This window comes from Mirounga leonina, unplaced genomic scaffold, assembly GCF_011800145.1.
Source record: "Mirounga leonina isolate KUSES-001 unplaced genomic scaffold, KU_Mleo_1.0 Mir_151, whole genome shotgun sequence".
In the NCBI taxonomy this organism is placed as follows: Eukaryota; Metazoa; Chordata; class Mammalia; order Carnivora; family Phocidae; genus Mirounga; species Mirounga leonina.
This window is the reverse complement of record NW_023270377.1, coordinates 31,730,733-31,750,730: the sequence shown is the minus strand read 5'-3', so window position 1 is coordinate 31,750,730 and position 19,998 is coordinate 31,730,733. Positions and strand designations below refer to the sequence as shown.

The 19,998-nt window shown below is 37.1% G+C and overlaps 1 protein-coding gene and 1 non-coding gene across 10 annotated transcripts in view; one reads left to right on the top strand and one right to left on the bottom strand.

The window, feature by feature from the left end:
• Nucleotides 1-19,998, top strand: part of NBEAL1 (neurobeachin like 1) — a 192,830-nt gene that overhangs the window by 98,875 nt on the left and 73,957 nt on the right. For all 9 annotated transcript variants that reach the window (XM_035007342.1, XM_035007340.1, XM_035007339.1 and 6 more), the window contains 4 exons: nucleotides 4,114-4,419; nucleotides 4,517-4,666; nucleotides 10,418-10,575; nucleotides 12,786-12,910. In XM_035007342.1, the coding sequence (XP_034863233.1) occupies nucleotides 4,114-4,419; nucleotides 4,517-4,666; nucleotides 10,418-10,575; nucleotides 12,786-12,910 (739 nt within the window). The remainder of the gene's footprint in view (nucleotides 1-4,113; nucleotides 4,420-4,516; nucleotides 4,667-10,417; nucleotides 10,576-12,785; nucleotides 12,911-19,998) is intronic.
• Nucleotides 6,459-6,672, bottom strand: LOC118012794. The gene has a single exon (XR_004679840.1). It is a non-coding gene; the product is annotated as a small nucleolar RNA U3 (small nucleolar RNA).

The window sequence follows — 19,998 nt, the reverse complement described above, 5'->3', positions numbered from 1 at the left end:
TGTTAATAACTTTTTAAAAATAGGATTTTTTTTCTTAATCATAAAAGTAGCAGATGTTCATTGTAGAAACATGGAAATGCAGAAAAGCTAAATAAATAAGAAGATGGGCTTTCTGATACATGGATCGTGGAAGCTTGAATTGTGCAGCCATTCAAATGCAATTTGAAAATATATGAATTAGGTACTTAAAAAAATGATCACACTCTGTCTAGTAATTCTCCTCTAAAACTATGTCCTCAGGTAGTAATCCAAAATACCAGACAACCTTTGTACACATAGATGTTCATGGGTAGTATTCTATTTTTCTCTACCTAGAAGTAGAATGAGGATAGCTTTTGGTGCTTTTTCATTAATATCAGCCTGATGGCTATTAAAGCAGTTGCAGCAAGCATGCCAGGTAGTTATTTTAGATATGAGGACTCTTTTTTTTTTCCCCCCACTTCTAGTTACCCTCAGTGTTTATCTTTGATGAAGTTTCCATAAATAAAATATTTGTTTGTTTAGTTTGTCTACCATTAAATATCCAATGTCTGTCCCATAGTAGGGCTGTATAAATACTAGTTAAATAAAGATTCAAATGGGCACATGCACCCAATGTTTATAGCAGCAATGTCCACAATAGCCAAAATAGGGAAAGAGCGCAGATGTCCATCTACAGATGAATGGATAAAGATGATGTGGTATATATGTATGTACAATACATACACACAGACACACAACACAATGGAATATTACTCAACCATCAAAAAGAATGAAATCTTGCCATTTACTACGAGGTGGGTGGAACAGAAAGTATCATGCTAAGCGAAATACATCAATCAGAGAAAGACAAATACCATATGATTTCATTCATATGTGGAATTTAAGAAAAAAAACAGATGAACATAGGGGAGGGGAAGGAAAAATAAAATAAGATGATAACAGAGAGGGAGGCAAACCATTAAGAGACTCTTAACTATAAGAAACAAACTGAGGGTTGCTGGAGGGGAGGTGGGTGGGGGAATGGGGTAATTGGGTGATGGGCATTAAGGAGGGCACGTGAAGTGATGAGCACTGGGTGTTGTATGCAACTGATGAATCACTAAATTCTACCTCTGAAATTAATAATACAATATATGTTAATTAAATTGAACTTAAATTTTAAAAAAACCTGAAGGCAAAACATTAATAGAGTACAGAACCTATAGATATCTTGTTTACCAGTAGTTAGTAACCTAACACATTTTTTACTAGCTAGTTGTGTAATTTTATTCTCTCTGCAATAAAAGCAGAAAAGGCTGGGAAAGCAACTTCTTCCCGTAAAGGGGTTATAATAGAGCTTCTTCGCCAATCTGGCTACAAACTTGTTCTGTTTTGCTCATACTTACTAGTTAAATGCCAGTATATAAGTACTAGGAGATGTCACATAAATGTTAACATTTCCTAGCTTGTCTCTAAAGCAGGACTAGGTGGTTGTTGATTTATTTAGTGCAGCATGTGGTCTCCATTTTGTCCCCAGTTGTCTTAGCTCAGCCAGTGATGAGAATATGAAATCACCCGGAGGAGCTTTTTTAAAAATACCTTTGTGGGGCATCACCCTTAGTAATTATATCAAAATGGAGGAACTAGGGCATTGGTATTTTTTGTAATTTCTCAGGTGACCCTAATTCAGTACTCTTTATAGTGGAGGTAGGGGGCCATATATATCCGTATATAGTGTGTGTGTGTATCCAAAATTAAGACAGTGGTCAAATAAATTATCTTGTATTCATTAAAGTATCTTTATAATTTTAAATAAATACATAAGCTTATAACTTATTTAATACCATGATATTAAGTTAAAAACAAAGCACTAGATATTCAACTTTCTATGTAAACAGTATTTTAAAAAACATGTAGCAAAAAAGTCCAGAATTATTAGCATTGGCATTTCCTGGATGATGAGATTTTATGTCCTTTTTTTCTTATATTTGTTGGTCTCTATTAGAATTAAGTTGCTTTAGTCACATTCAAAGACTAAAATGAAGGATTGAGGAAAGTCTGAGGAGAGTAGAAAAGTTTCACCAGTAGAAGCTTAAGTTAAAGGTACAAAAGTTAAAGTCTTGAGCCATCTTAGATATTATTTCCTCCAGTGCTATTTGCCTTTTTAAGGCTTGTGTGGAAAGACTGCCTAAGGTCTTTTATTGCCTTGGCCTGCAAAGACCTGTGCATACAGCTTAGACTAGCTTTTGAAACAAATACAATCATGAAGTGATGTCAGATTCTGATACTTGACTCTTTTCTGTTGGTTTTCTTCATTTTGAAAGTAATAAGTTCCAACATTGCAACATAGTGTTAAGTGACGAGATAGTTTATATCATTTGTCCTACCATGGTTTTATGGCTTAGATCTAGCCTGGACATAAGGAGGCCCCATTTATGACCTAATTTACCTTCCTGTGTTGGGGTTAAGGCCAACGTTTAATGGTAATATAGAGGATTCCTTTGCCTGGGCTTATTAGTACATGTATTTTCCTTGGGAATTTTAAGGGTAGTGACATTTCTGTCAAGGACTCAGTCTCCCTTATACCTATCCTTTATGTGTCATAATGCTTTGATTCCAGATAACAGAAGCATCAACCCAAATTGACTGAGTTTAGGAGATTTATTGGCTCAGATAATAGAAAATTCTGTAGTTCAACTTAAGGCATGATTTAATCAAGGCTTCAGTTCCATTTATTTGCTATTTTCACAGCACTCCTTTCCCTCATGTGTCAGCTTGTCTTAAGCTGGCGGCCCTTGTCACAAAATGCTGCCAATAGCAGTTGGTGCTACATGCTTCCTCATTTATATCAGATAAAGAGAGTGCTTCTGGGGCACCTGGGTTGCTCAGTTGGTTATGCATCTGCCTTTGGCTCAGGTCATGATCTCAGAGTCCTGGAATGGAGCCCCTGCTCAGCGGGGAGTCTGCTTCTCCCTCTCCCTCTTCCCCCCTCCCCCCCCACTCATGCTCTCTCTCTCAAACAAATAAATAGAATCTTTAAAAAAGAGAGAGTGCCTCTTCTTACTGTCACTGTTGGTAGACGGTTCTTCATGGATCTCTTTTTTTTTTTTAAAGATTTTATTTATTTATTTGACAGAGAGAAATAGCGAGAGCAGGAACACAAGCAGGGGGAGTGGGAGAGTGAGAAGCAGGCTTCCTGCTGAGCAGGGAGCCCGATGTGGGACTCGATCCCAGGACCCTGGGATCATGACCTGAGCTGAAGGCAGACGCTTAACGACTGAGCCACCCAGGCGCCCCTTCATGGATCTCTTATGTTTCTGCATATCTTATAAATAGAGACACTAGATGTCTTTGTTATGAACTATCTTTTTGAGGATGCAGGTATTGTGAACAGCTTTGGAAGACAGAGATTCTCTCTCCCTCCAGAGCAAAAGGCAGGTTTGTTTACTGTCTAGTATAATAAAGATAGTATCTCCCTCCAAGGCAAAGTTCAGGCTAACTTAAACCTGGCATAGAAGATTTAGGTTCCTTATGCTTGGGGTTCCTCCCCTATATTGCAGCCACTGGGTGTGCATGCATCATCTAGTCCTGTTCATCTCTCACCATGGGAATAGCAGTTCAGGGTACCAGGGCAAACACTGATATTCTGGCTGTTGGGATTACTATAGGTCTTTGTCTCTGAACCAGGAGTCTCATGTCTTCTGCCAGCATCTCTGAATCTGTGGCAGGCTCACTTATCTTGGAGGTAAGGCAAAATCTGAGACCCTTCACAGTTCTTGACAGTTATTATGTAAAAGTTCTGAACTTGAACTGATAAGGCCATCCCCAAATGAATCCATGACAAAAGCAGCGACATGAGTTGACTGAAAGATTAGTTACCTGAGCCACTCACTGTGGAAAGTGTTTGGATATTCTGTTTGGCTTATACCTTTTAGGACTTGTTGGAACTAGAGATGGAAGCATTCCCTTATCCTTGCAGACTATAAGAAGGAGTATAATGGATGTTGGGTGATTAATTATCCACTCCTCCTTTTCTGTATATTCTGCTTTTATAATTGAGTTAAAAAAAACCCAAAACTTCAGGAAGAGCCAGAGAACTTTTGCTAAATGTCTGCTTTATTCTGTTTTTTCTCACCTATACTGTTTTCTCAGGTTTGTGCAATGGCATCAGCTAAGCTAAACACCCTTCTTCAGACCAAAGTGATTGAAAATCAGAATGAAGCATGTTACATTTTAGGGAAGCTGGAACATGTTCTAAGTCAATCAATTAAGGAACAGACTGAAATTTACTCATTTCTGATTCCCCTGGTCCGTACCCTGGTTTCCAAAATCTATGAGCTTCTCTTCATGAACTTGCACCTGCCTTCTTTACCTTTTACCAATGGTAGCTCTTCATTTTTTGAAGATTTTCAAGAATATTGCAGTTCAAATGAATGGCAAGTTTACATCGAAAAATATGTAAGTTTTAATCTATTTTGAGTGAGATTTTTCTAAGTTGTCATTTTTATAGAAGTCTATGTTAAATTTTCTGTATATATATGTATATATTTATAAGATCGTGCCTTACATGAAGCAGTATGAAACCCATACATTTTATGAGGGTCATGAGGACATGGCACTTTATTGGAAGAATTGTTATGAAGCCTTAATGGTGAATATGCATAAACGAGACCGGGAAGGAGGAGAAAGCAAGCTTAAGTTTCAGGTAAAAATTATTAAATGTTTTTATTTTTTATTTTATTTTATTTTTTTTTAATTTTTAAGATTTTATTTATTCATTCAAGACACAGAGAGAGAGAAAGAGCACGAGCAGGGGGAGAGGCAGAGGGAGAAGCAGGCTCCCCGCTGAGCCAGGAGCTGGACATGGGGCTCGATCCCAGGACCCTGGGATCATGACCCAAGCCGAAGGCAGATGCTTAACCATCTGAGCCACCCAGGCGCCCCTAAATGTTTTTAGTATCTAGTTTTTTTATGTTGATTTCAAGCTTTTAATATTCAGATAAGAGTAAAAACAAGTCTGAACTCTGAATACAAATGGTGTTTCCTGTTGTTTGAAAATTATTTCAGAATTGAGGGCGCCTGGGTGACTTAGTCAGTTAAGCATCTGCCTTCTGCTCTAGTCATGATCCCAGCGTCCTGGGATCAAGTCCTGTATCAGGTTTCCTGCTCAGCAGGAAGTCTGCTTCTCCCTCTGCCACTCCCCCCTGCTTGTGATCTCTCTCTCTGATAAATAAATAAAATCTTAAAATTATTTCAGAAGTGAAAGAAAAAGACTGATAAGTAACAATTAAAAAGTTAATGTCAAAATGTTCTATGCATAGTTGATATGTATAAAGTCTGTTAAGCTGATAGTACATATCTCTAAGGAGGCTGGGTATAGATCAGTGCTTAGAGAATATTTATAGCACTAAAAACTTGCTTTAGAAAAGAAGAAAGACCTCAAATTAATAATTTAAGTTTCTACCTGAAACTAGAGAAAGAAAACTAATCTAAACTAGTTTCCAAATAAGAAACTAACAAAAGTAAGAGCAGAAATCAATGAAATTGAAAGCAGGAAGAACAATAGAGAAAATTAATAAAACTAAAATCTAGTTCGTTAAAATGTCAATAAAATTAGGGTACCTGGGTGGCACAGTTGGTTAAGCATCGGACTCTTGGTTTCAGCTCAGGTTGTGATCTCGGGTTGTAAGGTTGAGCCCCGCGTTAGGCTCTGAGTTCAGTGTGGAGTCTACTTGAGACTCTCTCCCTCTCCCTCTTCCTCTGTCCCTCCCCCATTCTTTCTCTCTCTCTCTCTCAAATAAATACTAAAATAAATAAATATTTTTGAAAATGTCAATAAAATGTATAAACTTCTAGCCAGATTGACAAAGCAAAAAAAGAAAGTGAAAAATTGCCATTACCAGGAATGACAGGGGGATATCACCACTGACTCCACAGATATCAACATGATAATAAGAGCCTGCCACAAACCAATCTATTCACATAAATAAGATGACTTAAATGGATAAATTTCCAAAACTTAATTCAATAATAAATTGATAGCCTGGATAGTCTTATCTATTAGAGAAATTGAATTTATACTTTAAAAACCTTCCAGGGTGCGTGGGTGGCTCAGTCATTAAGCGTCTGCCTTCGGCTCAGGTCATGATCCCAGGGTCCTGGGATCGAGTCCCACATTGGGCTTTCCTGCTCAGCAGGAGTTTGCCTCTCCCTCTCGTGCTTTCTCTCTCTCTCTCTCTTACCTCTCTACCTCTCTCTCTCCAATAAATAAATAAAATATTTAAAATAAATACATACATACATATATACATACATATATACCTTCTTTTTTTTTTTTTGCCCCGTACCCTGAGCCCCTACTCCTCTGCTTCTCTCTTTGCCCCACTACTTGCACTAGTGCTCTACCAACTACTCATAAAACAAAAAACCCGTAAATGAATCTACGGCATGCAAAACCCCAATAGCACCCCTACTTTTAGTAACAGAAGTCTGCCAAAACCACTCAGACGGCATTCCTTCCCTCTGACTCCTCCAAAAGAGAAGAAGAACGATCATCAAAGACAAAGGGCAGCTGCAAAAGCAACACCCAGAGCCAACTTCACTCTCAGGAATGGATACTACGCCTCCTCCTCATGGTTTCGGGTACTCTACACGCTCAGAGAAACCTCTCTAGTAACAAACTATAGAAATGATCCCTGAAAGTATAGTCTAAAAGGGAAAACTCCAGGCCCAAGTGGTTTCACTGGTGAATTCTGTTGAACATTTAATGGAGAAATAACACCAATTCCTCATAATCTCTTCAGAAAACAGAAAAGTGGAATCACTTCCCAACTCATTATATGAAGGCAATATTATCCTCTTATTGAAACCATATGAAAATAGTACAAGAATACACCTGAAACTCCTGTAACACTGTATATTAATTATACTGGTTAAAAATCACAAAAGTAGTACAAGAAAACTACAGTATTTCTTAGGAACATAGATGCAAACCAGATCCAGCAATATATAAAAAAATAATAAATTACACCAGGTAGTTTATCCTGGGAATGCAAGATTGCTTCAACATTTGGTAGTTAATCAATATAATGATAGTGGACCAAATTCATATTTAGTAAAATGAAACTAAATGATCATATCCATAGATGTAGAAAAAGCATTTGACAAAATTCAACGTCCATTTTATGATCAAAGCTCTCAGCAAACTAGAAACAGAAATAGAATCTCTACAAAAATCCTACAACCAGCTTCATATTTAAAGATGAAACACTGGGGGCACCTGGGTGGTACAGTCAGTTAAGCATCTCACTCTTAGTTTCCACTCAGGTCATGATCTCAGGGTCGTGGGATCAAGCCCCACGTCAGGCTCAGCACGGAGTCTGCTTAAGATTCTCTCTCCCTCTGCTCTTCCCACCCCCTGCGTTCTTGCTCTCTCTCTCAAATAAATAAATCTTTAGGAGGAAAAAGATGGAAAACTGAGTGCTTTCTTGTAAGAAGAGAACTAGGTGAGAATGTCTACTCTCACCAGTCCTGTAGTCCCTGTTACACTGTAAGTCCTAGCAAATGCATTAAGAATAGAAAAAGAGGGGCTCCAGGGGCGCCTGGGTGGCTCAGTCGTTAAGCGTCTGCCTTGGGCTCAGGTCATGGTCCCAGGGTCCTGGGATAGAGCCCCGCATCAGGCTTCCTGCTCCGCGGGAAGCCGCTTCTCCCTCTCCCACTCCCCCTGCTTGTGTTCCCTGTCTCGCTGTGTCTCTCTCTGTCAAATAGATAAATAAAATCTTTAAAAAAAAAAAAAAAAAGAAAAGAAAAAGAGGGGCTCCAGGGGGCTCAGTCTGTTAGCATCTGACTCTTGGTTTTCGCTCAGGTTGTGATCTCAGAGTCGTAGAATTGAGACCCATGTCAGGCTCAGCACAGAATCTGCTTGAGATTTACTTCTCCCTCTCCTTCTGCCCCTCCCCCTGCTTGCACCATGCTTTCTCTCTATCCAATAAATAGATCTTTAAAAAAAGAAAAGAATAGAAAAAGAAATAGAAGTCATTTACCTTGGGAAGGAAGGAGTAAAACTATTTGCAGATAATATGATTATATAGATAATCCTAATGAATTTATCAAAAATCTCTTGTGATTAATGAGTTTAGCAACATTGCAGGACACGATCAATACACAAAATTTAATCATATTTCTATATACTAACAACGAACAATTGGAAACTGACATTTTGAAAAAGCACTGTTTACAATAACTGTAAAAAGAATAAAATACTCAGATACCAATCTAACAAAATATGTACAGGATCTAAAAACAAACATGAAACAAAGATGACCAAATAAAAATACATTTATTCCATAAAATGGTATAAAAAGAAACCTTTGTAATCTACCACTGTTAACATTTTGGTATTTATCTTTCCTGATTTTTATGTATATATTTGGTTAAACCAAAATGGCAGTTTTCATTTGTAACTCCTTTTCTTAAAATGTACTGTGGGGTTGCCTGGGTGACTCAGTTAAGCATCTGCCTTCAGCTCAGTCATGATTCCAGGATCCTGGGATCGAGTCCTGCTTCGGCTCCGTGCTCAGTGGGGAGCCTCCTGCTCCCCCTGCTTGTGCTTGCTCACGCTCTCGCTTGCTCTCTCTCTGACAAATAAATAAAATCTTAAAAAAACAACAACTTATATTGTCCTCATAGTTCTGTCAATTTCTATTCCAATCAACACGTTCTCTGTAACTTTACTCTTAGCTTTTCTAGAGAAATCTAACCTTAAAATATTCTTCTTGCTTGAACTTCGCCAACCGTGAAATTTATGTTTAATTTTATGGAGCTGTCATGACTTCTTCAGTTTTCTTAGCAATGATCTGTGTTAAATATTTGATAATCCCAAATCATTGATTTCCCAAAGTTCTAGTAATAATTATAATAATAACAGCTACATTTTATTGAGAGCTCACTACTTTTCTGGCACTGTATTAAGCACTTTAAATCTTAATCTTTTTTGATGACAGTTGTTTCCAACTTCATCTTAGAGATGAGGATACTAGGCCTCAGAGAATTAAGTAGCTTTGTACCCAGGCCTAACTCCAGAATTATATTCTTTTTTTTTTTAAGATTTTATTTATTTATCAGAGAGAGAGAGCAGGCACACAAGCTGGGGGTAGGGGCAAAGGGAAAGGGAGACGCAGGCTCCCTGCTGAGCCCAGTGCGGGGCTGATCCCAGGACCCCAAGATCAAGATCATGACCTGAGCCGAAGGCAGGCACTTAACCAGTTGAGCCCCTCAGGTGCCCCCAGAATTATGTTATATTCTTTTTTTTTTTTTAAAGATTTTATTTATCTGAGAATGAGAGCGAGAACACGAGAGGAGAGAGGGTCAGAAGCAGAAGCAGACTCCCCGCTGAGCAGGGAGCCCGATGAGGGACTTGATCCTGGGACTCCAGTATCATGACCTGAGCTGAAGGCAGTCGCTTAACCAACTGGGCCACCCACGCGCCCCGAATTATGTTATATTCTTAACGACGCTCTGCTGTACTACCTCTCTAAAAGATGTCTTTAACTGTTTTTGATGTAATTCGGTATTGATTTTTTGAAACAAATTAATACTGTTAATTTAGTTCCTGGTAGATGAATATCAGTGCGAGTCAGATAAGTCAGTCTTACCACTTGTCTTTTTGAAAGCTGTAAAACTTTAATTTCAAGGCTTAGAGTTGTATCTTGATAGAACCTATTATCAGGGTCTATTTTATCCTGAAAACTGGAAAAGTATATGAATTAATTTGCTAATAACTAGAATGTTATTCAGAGAGCAACAGTCCAAATGATGAAATTTTTCGTGATGAGAGATTCACCCCTGTAGATTTCGTTTTTGGCATTGCCTTTCACGTCCCCAGTAGTAGTATGGATGTGGTTGCTCTTCCTTCTACTTTATTTAAGCTTGAGTCTCATTGCCTTAAACACCAAAGGATCCCAAAGGAAGATCATTTTATTTAACTGTATGAGTTTTATAATTCTGAGTTTCAAAATCCTGTTTTTAGGGACATTACATTTTGAAGTTCTTCACATGTTTATTGTTTAATTTTTAAGTTATACAAAATACAGATGGGTTGTAGTTAGAATCATATTCTTCATTAAAGAAAGTTATTCAGGCGCCTAGGTGGCTCAGTTGGTTAAGCGACTGCCTTCGGCTCAGGTCATGATCCTGGAGTCCCTGGATGGAGTCCCGCATCGGGCTCCCTGCTCTGCAGGGAGCCTGCTTCTCCCTCTGACCCTCCCCCCTCTCATGTGCTCTCTCTCATTCTCTCTCTCTCAAATAAAATCTTTAAAAAAAAAAAAAAGTTATTCTAATGGAACAAGAAAATACTGTTGGTTACCAGCTTCTTTCCTTTTCTGCATGATTTTATTGGGTCAGATTTTTAAAATTATTTAAATATATGATTCAGTGCTATTATTTATTGCTGTTTCAGGAGTTTTTTGTGGAACCATTTAATAGAAAAGCCCGCCAAGAGAACTTGAGGTATAATAATACACTTAAACAACTTAGCAATCAACAGTTAATCACTCTGAGACGCTGGAAGGCAGTACAGCTCTATCTTACATCTGAAAGGGGACCTTGGGCTGAAAGGTAGGAGGATATTATTTATTAAATACCCTTTCTTCTTTAGAACTCTTGCCTAGAACTTTTTGAGCCAGTGACCTCTCCCATCCAATTTTTAAAACATTCAACTTACAAAAAAATAGCTTTTAATTAATTTGGTTGTCTTTTTGTGAATTACAGATCTGGAATGTTTAGAGCTTTGTATATATGTTTTTCACCATGGAATTGTTTCCCTTCCTTTTACCGTGTGATGTAGAATTAAGTCTTTTTTTTTTTTTTAATTTATTTTTATTTAAATTTTAGTTAGTGAACATACAGTGCAATATTGGTTTCTAAAGTAGAATTCAGTCTTGAATCTGTCTTCCTGATACTGCCTCTTTGAGCTAGAGTTAGTGATGTTATGTGTTTCAGTATTTTACAGTTTATTTACTTGATCCTAAATCACTTATGTTTTGCTGAATTATAATAATATGTATATAATAATGTAATATATAGCACACATATTACACCCCTTTTATTGTGGTAAAATACACATAATATAAACTTTACCATTTTAGCCATTTAAAAATATACAATTTAGTAACATTAAGTACATTCATAATGTGCAATCATTACCACTGTCCAGCTTTAGAACATTTTCATTACTGCAAAAAGAAACCCTGGACCCATTTGGCAGTCATTCTCTATTCCTTTATGCAGCTCCTGGCAACCACCAATCCATTTTCTGTCTCAATGAATTTGCCTATTCTTGATATTTATATAAATGGAGTCATACAATATGTGGCCTTAACCCTTTCACTTAGCATTATGTTTTCATTATATTGTGGCATGTATCAGTACTTCTTTTTTAAAGGCCACATAATATTCCATTGTGTGGATATACCACATTTTGTCTATTCATTCATCAGATGATAGACGTTTGGGTTGTTTTCTTTATGGCTATTGTAAATAGTACTGCTATGAACATTTGTGAACAAGTGTTTGTTTCAACATGTTTTTTCCATTCTTTTTTTTTTTTTTTTTTTAAGATTTTATTTATTTGAGAGAGAGAGCATGAATGGGGTGAGGGGCAGAGGGAAAAGCAGGCTCTACCCTGAGCAGGGAGCCTGATGCGGGGCCTCGACTCCAGGATCATGACCTGAGCCAAAGGCAGACACTTAACCGACTGAGCCACCCAGGCACCCCTCAACATCTGTTTTGTAATTCTTTTAAGTATATACCTACAAGCAAAATTGCTAGGTCATGTGATAATCCAGTGTCTAACTTACTGAGGAATTGCCAGTTCCACAGCAACTGCAGCATTTAACATTCCCATTAGCATTGTTTGCAGGTTCTAGTTTCTCCACAACCTTACCAGTACTTGTAAAATTTTTCCAGTTTTTTTATTATGACCATCCTAGTGGATGTGAAGTGGTATCTTATGATTTTGATTTGTATTTCCTAATGACAAGTGATGTTGAGTATCTTTTCACATACTTGTTGGCCATTTGTATATCTTTTTTGAAGAAATGTCTATTCAAGTTCTTTGCTCACTTTTAAATTAGATTGTTTGACATTTTGTGGTTCAGTTTTAAGAGTTCTTTTTCTCAGTAATAGACCCTTATCAGATACATGATTTGTAAATATGTAGATTGTCTTTTCGCTTTCTTGATAGTAGCCTTTGGTATACAAAAATTTTTTAATTTCAAAGTCCAGTTTACCTCTTTTTTTCTTTTGTTGTTTATGTTTTTGGTGTAATATCTAAGAAACCATTCCCAAATCCAAGTTCACAGACTTACTCCTGTCTTTTCTTCTAAGAGTTTTAGCTCTTATGTTTAGATCAATTATATTCTCTTTATTTGTAGTAAAGTTATTTTATTTTGAACACCGTATTAGAATAAATTCATTGTATAGCTAGTTAAGAACTTCCATTGAACAGTTGAAGAGTAAAAGATATCAGCTGTAAGTGTGAAGATTTATGTTCAGTTCTTATTTCTGATACCTGTAAACACCTTGGCATATCAGGCAAATAATTTAGCCTTCTTAGGGTTCTTCATGTATAAACTGCAGCTATGCATATCCACACTGGTTTTCTTTTAGGGTCGTTTGGGTCAAATGACATGATGAATGTGACTGTTTTTATAAAATGGTGCTAAACAAATGTAAAATTCTTGATACTTTCTTACTCTATTTCATTCAACCAATCTTTGTAACTTCAAGCTAAGTAATTTTACTTGTTTACTTATGAAAATTCATAGGAAACAAAATCCAATTCACTGGAAACTAGCTAATGTAGAAAATTATTCCCGCATGAGACTTAAATTGGTGCCAAATTATAACTTCAAAACTCATGAAGACGCTAGTGCTCTCAGAGATAATCTAGGTGAGTTCCGATGCCTGTTTAATTATTTGTTGAAGATAGTGAGGGTATTGGTGGGTTGGTTATTGTTTTTATTAATTGTTTTGAAATTGCTTACTCATGAAGGAAGGGTGACACTTTATAATTATTTCGTTTTCAAAATGTTAAGATACTATTTACAAAGCTTTGTTGTACAGAAATTAGTTGACATTTAAATGGTTGTATATGTTAAATTCTGTTACCTTTGGCCTAAATCTAAGATGACTTCCTATATCGATTAATTGTAATTTTTCAAAGAAAAACATAATTTACAATCATAAAATTATACTGTAATTTATGTGCCACTAGTGCACTGTCTCTTGTATCCATTATGGTACATTGAAACAGTGGTTCTTTTCCCTTAGTCTTCTGCTTACCAAGACTGAGGCTAATGTTAGATATATTTAGAATTCTTAGCAATCCTTTAGATCTTTGTTTTATAACCTGTTCTTTTTAGACCCTTAGTATCTTAGATGGGTTAATGCCTTTTTCTAGAGAAAAGTGCAAAAACACATAGCTTAGCAGTATTTCAAAACAGATTTTGAAGAGTCTCTACAACTCTTTAGGAAACCCTGCCTTTCTAACCATCTGAGTACATATCTCCCTTTTTGAAGACAGGTCTGTGAAATACCCAAAATATTGATTGTTGAATCATTGGCAGTCATGTGTATACTAAATTGCTTTATCATAGCCACCTTCAATGACTAAGTTTTAGATGAAATTCAAGTACAAATTTTTAAATCTTTTTAAAGTTGCATTAATATATTGGCCAATACAGATGCCATAAATTAATCAAGAGTGCTACTATCTGTGATGCCTGCCATTTACAGTCTTACATCCTAAAATAAATCCGACACAGTAACTCATTTCCCTTAATGCAAAATAATGGCCCTACCCATGAAAGAAACTCTAACTTTAAGAGTATCTTATAAAGGAAGTCACTTGCATATAACTTGTTCTCCCTCTATGTATTTACTCCTTGAAATTTGACTACGCTTATCACTCAGCACATATCTTTGTTGAATGACTTGAATCTAATAATACTTAAAGAATAGTGTCCCCTATTTTTTCTTCTTTTTTACCAAGAAATCCCCCCCAGGAAATTTCCTGTTCCTCTTCCTCTCCTCACCCCTTTATACAGGTACACACATATAATTTTATGTCCCTTCCTCTTGGTTTTAATTAAGTCTAGGAAAACTCATGTTCTTCCGTTTTTTCATCTCTCAGTTTTTCTCCTTACCTAGTTTTCAAATATACCCCAAGTATAATAGTGACAATAAGATAGTACAAAAGAAACAAAAATTCATACATTTTAAAGTGAAATTGGAAATAGTACAAAACTAGTGGCATCAATCTCTAAAACTCTTTAAGTTTCCCTGAAGTATACTTCAGAATTAGCTGTAAAATGTTCTACCTACCTGAAAATACTTACAGACAAAAATAAGTAGAAAATTATTCCTGCATGAGACTTAAATTGGTGCCAAATTATAACTTCAAAACTCATGAAGACGCTACTGCTTTTATTTTATTTGTAGTAAAATTATTTTATTTTGAATACTGTATTAGAATAAATTCATTGTATAGCTAGTTAAGAACTTCCATTGAACAAAGAGTACAAGATATCAGCTCCTTATTTTTGTCTGTATTTTCATCACCTGCCAGAATTCATGGTATTTTAAAAATATTTTCTTATTTTGTTTTGTTTCACATACCCCAGTATGGCTTTGCAAGCATCCCATTGCATATGTACAGAATAGTTTTTACATTGTGGGCTAAATTACAAAGTTAACCATTATCTGTAACATTTTTGATGTGAAATTCATTGTGAATTAAACAAGTGATTTGTGAAGTATCTTTTGGAACACAACCACTTAAAAATTATGGAATTTAAATAGTCAAAAAGTGTATTCTTAAATATATCATTAAAAATATTTGGTTTTAGGGCGCCTGAGTGGCTCAGTCGTTAAGCGTCTGCCTTCAGCTTGGGTCATGATCCCAGGGTCCTGGGATTGAGCCCCACCCACATCAGGCTCCCTGAACAGCGGGGCGTCTGCTTCTCCCTCTCCCACCGCCCCTGCTTGTGTTCCTGCTCTCGCTGTCTCTCTCTCTGTCAAATAAATAAAATCTTTAAAAAAAATTTTTTTTAATTTGTTTTAGAGGAAAAAAAATTTTTTTTTTTTCGGTTTTAGAGAAATTTTTTTGCCCAAACTTCTTCATTAGAAATACTCTTTCCTGAGTGTTTGCAACAACTTATTTTTAGTCCTTACACTGTTTCTGTTGTCTCTGAACTTTGGTAGTAATTCTCCTCTATAAGTATACATTTTTTTCTAGCACTGGTGCTTAACCTCCTAGTTTTCTTCCAATTTTTAGTCTTCTTTTCTTGGTCACCTTTTAAGTGATGATGTTCCTAAATCCATTCCTAGCCATCTTGCCTTTTACCTATGCTTTCTGTGAAGTGGTGGTTTCATGACTTCACCATACATATACGAAATAATGCTTTCTCACCTGTATTTCTAATTCTTTTTTTTTTTTTTTTTAGGGAACAGTTCCTTTATTTATTTATTTTTTCACCTTTAAGATGTTTTTTTTTTTATTCTTATGTTAATCCCCTACATTACATCATTAGTTTTGGATGTAGTGTTCCATGATTCATTGTTTATGCATAACACCCAGTGCTCCATGCAGAATGTGCCCTCCTCAATACCCACCACCAGGCTAACCCATCCTCCCACCCCCCTCCCCTCTAGAACCCTCAGTTTGTTTTTCAGAGTCCATCGTCTCTCATGGTTCATCTACCCCTCCGATTTCCCCCGCTTCATTCTTCCCCTCCTGCTACCTTCTTCTCTTTTTTTTTTTTTTTAACATATATTGCATTATTTGTTTCAGAGGTACAGATCTGAGATTCAACAGTCTTGCACAATTCACAGCGCTTACCAGAGCACATACCCTCCCCAGTGTCTATCACCCAGTCACCCCATCCCTCCCACCCCACCCCCCACTCCAGCAACCCTCAGTTTGTTTCCTGAGATTAAGAATTCCTCATATCAGTGAGATCATATGATACATGTCTTTCTCTGTTTGACTTATTTCGCTCAGCATAATACCCTCCAGTTCCATCCACGTCGTTGCAAATGGCAAGATCTCATTCCTTTTGATGGCTGCATAATATTCCATTGTATATATATACCACATCTTCTTTATCCATTCATCTGTTGATGGACATCTTGGCTCTTTCCACAGTTTGGCTATTGTGGACATGGCTGCTATAAACATCGGGGTGCATGTACCCTTTCGGATCCCTACTTTTGTATCTTTGGGGTAAATACCCAGTAGTGCAATTGCTGGATCATATGGTAGCTCTATTTTCAACTTTTTGAGGAACCTCCATACTGTTTCCCAGAGTGGCTGCACCAGCTTGCATTCCCACCAACAGTGTAGGAGGGTTCCCCTTTCTCCGCATCCCCGCCAACATCTGTCGTTTCCTGACTTGTTAATTTTAGCCCTTCTGACTGGTGTGAGGTGGTATCTCATTGAGGTTTTGATTTGGATTTCCCTGATGCCGAGCGATATTGAGCACTTTTTCATGTGTCTGTTGGCCATTTGGATGTCTTCTTTGGAAAAATGTCTGTTCATGTCTTCTGCCCATTTCTTGATTGGATTCTTTGTTCTTTGGGTGTTGAGTTTGATGAGTTCTTTATAGATTTTGGATACTAGCCCTTTATCTGATATGTCATTTGTAAATATCTTCTCCCATTCTGTCGGTTGTCTTTTGGTTTTGTTGACTGTTTCCTTTGCTTTGCAAAAGCTTTTTATCTTGATGAAGTCCCAATAGTTCATTTTTGCTCTTGCTTCCCTTGCCTTTGGCGATGTTTCTAGGAAGAAGTTGCTGCGGCTGAGGTCGAAGAGGTTGCTGCCTGTGTTCTCCTTTAGGATTTTGATGGACTCCTGTCTCACATTGAGGTCTTTCAACCATTTGGAGTCTATTTTTGTGTGTGGTGTACGGAAATGGTCCAGTTTCATTCTTCTGCATGTGGCTATCCAATTTTCCCAACACCATTTGTTGAAGAGACTCTTTTTTCCATTGGACATTCTTTCCTGCTTTGTCAAAGATGAGTTGACCCTAGAGTTGAGGGTCCATTTCTGGGCTCTCTATTCTGTTCCATTGATCTATGTGTCTGTTTTTGTGCCAGTAGCATGCTGTCTTGATGATGACCGCTTTGTAATACAGCTGGAAGTCCGGAATTGTGATGTCACCAGCTTTGCTTTTCTTTTTCAACATTCCTCTGGCTATGCGGGGTCTTTTCTGGTTCCATACAAATTTTAGGATTATTTGTTCCATTTCTTTGAAAAAAGTGGATGGTATTTTGATGGGGATTGCATTGAATATGTAGATTGTTCTAGATAGCATTGACATCTTCACAATATTTGTTCTTCCAATCCATGAGCATGGAACGTTTTTCCATTTCTTTGGTCTTCCTCAATTTCTTTCATGAGTATTTTATAGTTTTCTGAGTCCAGATCCTTTGTCTCTTTGGTTAGATTTATTCCTAGGTATCTTATGGTTTGAGGTGCAATTGTAAATGGGATCGACTCCTTCATTTCTCTTTCTTCTGTCTTGTTGTTGGTGTATAGGAATGCCACTGATTTCTGTGGATTGATTTTATATCCTGCCACTTTACTGAATTCCTGTATGAGTTCTAGCAGTTTTGGGGTGGAGTCTTTGGGGTTTTCCACATAAAGTATCATATCATCTGCAAAGAGTGAGAGTTTGACTTCTTCTTTGCCGATTTGGATGTCTTTGATTTCTTTTTGTTGTCTGATTGCTGTGGCTAGGACTTCCAATACTATGTTGAATAGCAGTGGTGATAGTGGACATCCCTGCCGTGTTCTTGACCTTAGGGGGAAAGCTCTCAGTTTTTCCCCATTGAGAATGATATTCGCTGTAGGTTTTTCATAGATGGCTTTTATGATATTGAGATATATACCCTCTATGCTATACTCTGAAGAGTTTTGATCAAGAAAGGATGCTGTACTTTGTCAAAAGCTTTTTCTGCATCTATTGAGAGGATCATTTGATTCTTGTTCTTTCTTTTGTTAATGTATTGTATCACATTGATTGATTTGCGGATGTTGAACCAATCTTGCAGCCCAGGGATAAATCCCACTTGGTCGTGGTGAATAATCCTTTTAATGTACTGTTGGATCCTATCGGCTAGTATTTTGGTGAGAATTTTTGCATCCATGTTCATCAGGGATATTGGTCTGTAATTCTCCTTTTTGATGGGGTCTTTGTCTGGTTTGGGGTTCAAGGTAATGCTGGCCTCATAAAATGAGTTTGGAAGTTTTCCTTCCATTTCTATTTTTTTGGAACAGTTTCAGAAGAATAGGTATTAATTCTTCTTGAAATGTTTGGTAGAATTCCCCTGGGAAGCCATCTGGCCCTGGACTTTTATTTTTTGGGAGATTTTTGATAACTGCTTCAATTTCCTTAGTGGTTATAGGTCTGTTCAGGTTTTCTATTTCTTCCTGGTTCAGTTTTGGTAGTTGATACATCTCTAGGAATGCATCCATTTCTTCCAGGTTATCTGATTTGCTGGCATAGAGTTGTTCATAATATGTTCTTATCATTGTTTGTATTTCTTTGGTGTTGGTTGTGATCTCTCCTCTTTCATTCATGATTTTGTTTATTTGGATCCTTTCTCTTTTCTTTTTGATAAGTCTGGCCAGGGGTTTATCAATCTTGTTAATTCTTTCAAAGAACCAGCTCCTAGTTTCATTGATCTGTTCTACTATTCTTTTAGTTTCTATTTCATTGATTTCTGCTCTGATCTTTATTATTTCTCTTCTCCTGCTGGGTTTAGGCTTTATTTGCTGTTCTTTCTCCAGCTCCTTTAGGTGTAGGGTTAGGTTGTGTACTTGAGACCTTTCTTGTTTCTTGAGAAAGGCTTGTATTGCTATATACTTTCCTCTTAGGACTGCCTTTGCTGCATCCCAAAGATTTTGAATAGTTGTGTTTTCATTTTCATTGGTTTCCATGTATTTTTTAAATTCTTTAATTTTCTGTTTGACCCATTCATTCTTCAGTAGGATGCTCTTTAGCCTCCATGTATTTGAGTTCTTTCCGACTTTCCTCTTGTGATTGAGTTCTAGTTTCAAAGCATTGTGGTCTGAAAATAGGCAGGGAATGATCCCAGTCTTTTGGTACCGGTTGAGACCTGATTTATGACCTAGGATATGATCTATTCTGGAGAATGTTCCATGGGGACTAGAGAAGAATGTGTATTCCATTGCTTTGGATGGAATGTTCTGAATATGTCTGTGAAGTCCATTTGGTCCAGTGTGTCATTTAAAGTCTTTATTTCCTTGTTGATCTTTTGCTTAGATGATCTGTCCATTTCAGTGAGGGGGGTGTTAAAGTCCCCCACTATTATTGTATTGTTGTCGATGTGTTTCTTTGCTTTTGTTATTAATTGCCTTATATAATTGGCTGCTCCCATGTTAGGGGCATAGATATTTACAATCGTTAGATCTTCTTGTTGGATAGACCCTTTAAGTAGGATATAATGTCCTTCCTCATCTCTTATTACAGTCTTTGGTTTAAAATCTAATTTGTCTGATATAAGGATTGCCACCCCAGCTTTCTTTTGGTGTCCATTAGCATGGTAAATGGTTTTCCACCCCCTCACTTTCAATCTGGGGGTGTCTTTGGTTCTAAAATGAGTCTCTTGCAGACAGCATATCGATGGGTCTTGTTTTTTAATCCAGTCTGATAGCCTGTGTCTTTTGATTGGGGCATTTAGCCCTTTTACATTCAGGGTAACTATTGAAAGATAGGAATTTAGTGCCATTGTATTGCCTGTAAGGTGACTGTTACCGTATATTGTCTGTGTTCCTTTCTGGTCTATGTTGCTTTTAGGGTCTCTCTTTGCTTTGAGGACCCCTTTCAAGATTTCCTGTAGGGCTGGTTTTGTGTTTGCAAATTCCTTTAGTTTTTGTTTGTCCTGGAAGCTTTTTATCTCTCCTTCAATTTTCAATGACAGCCTAGCTGGATATAGTATTCTTGGCTGCAGATT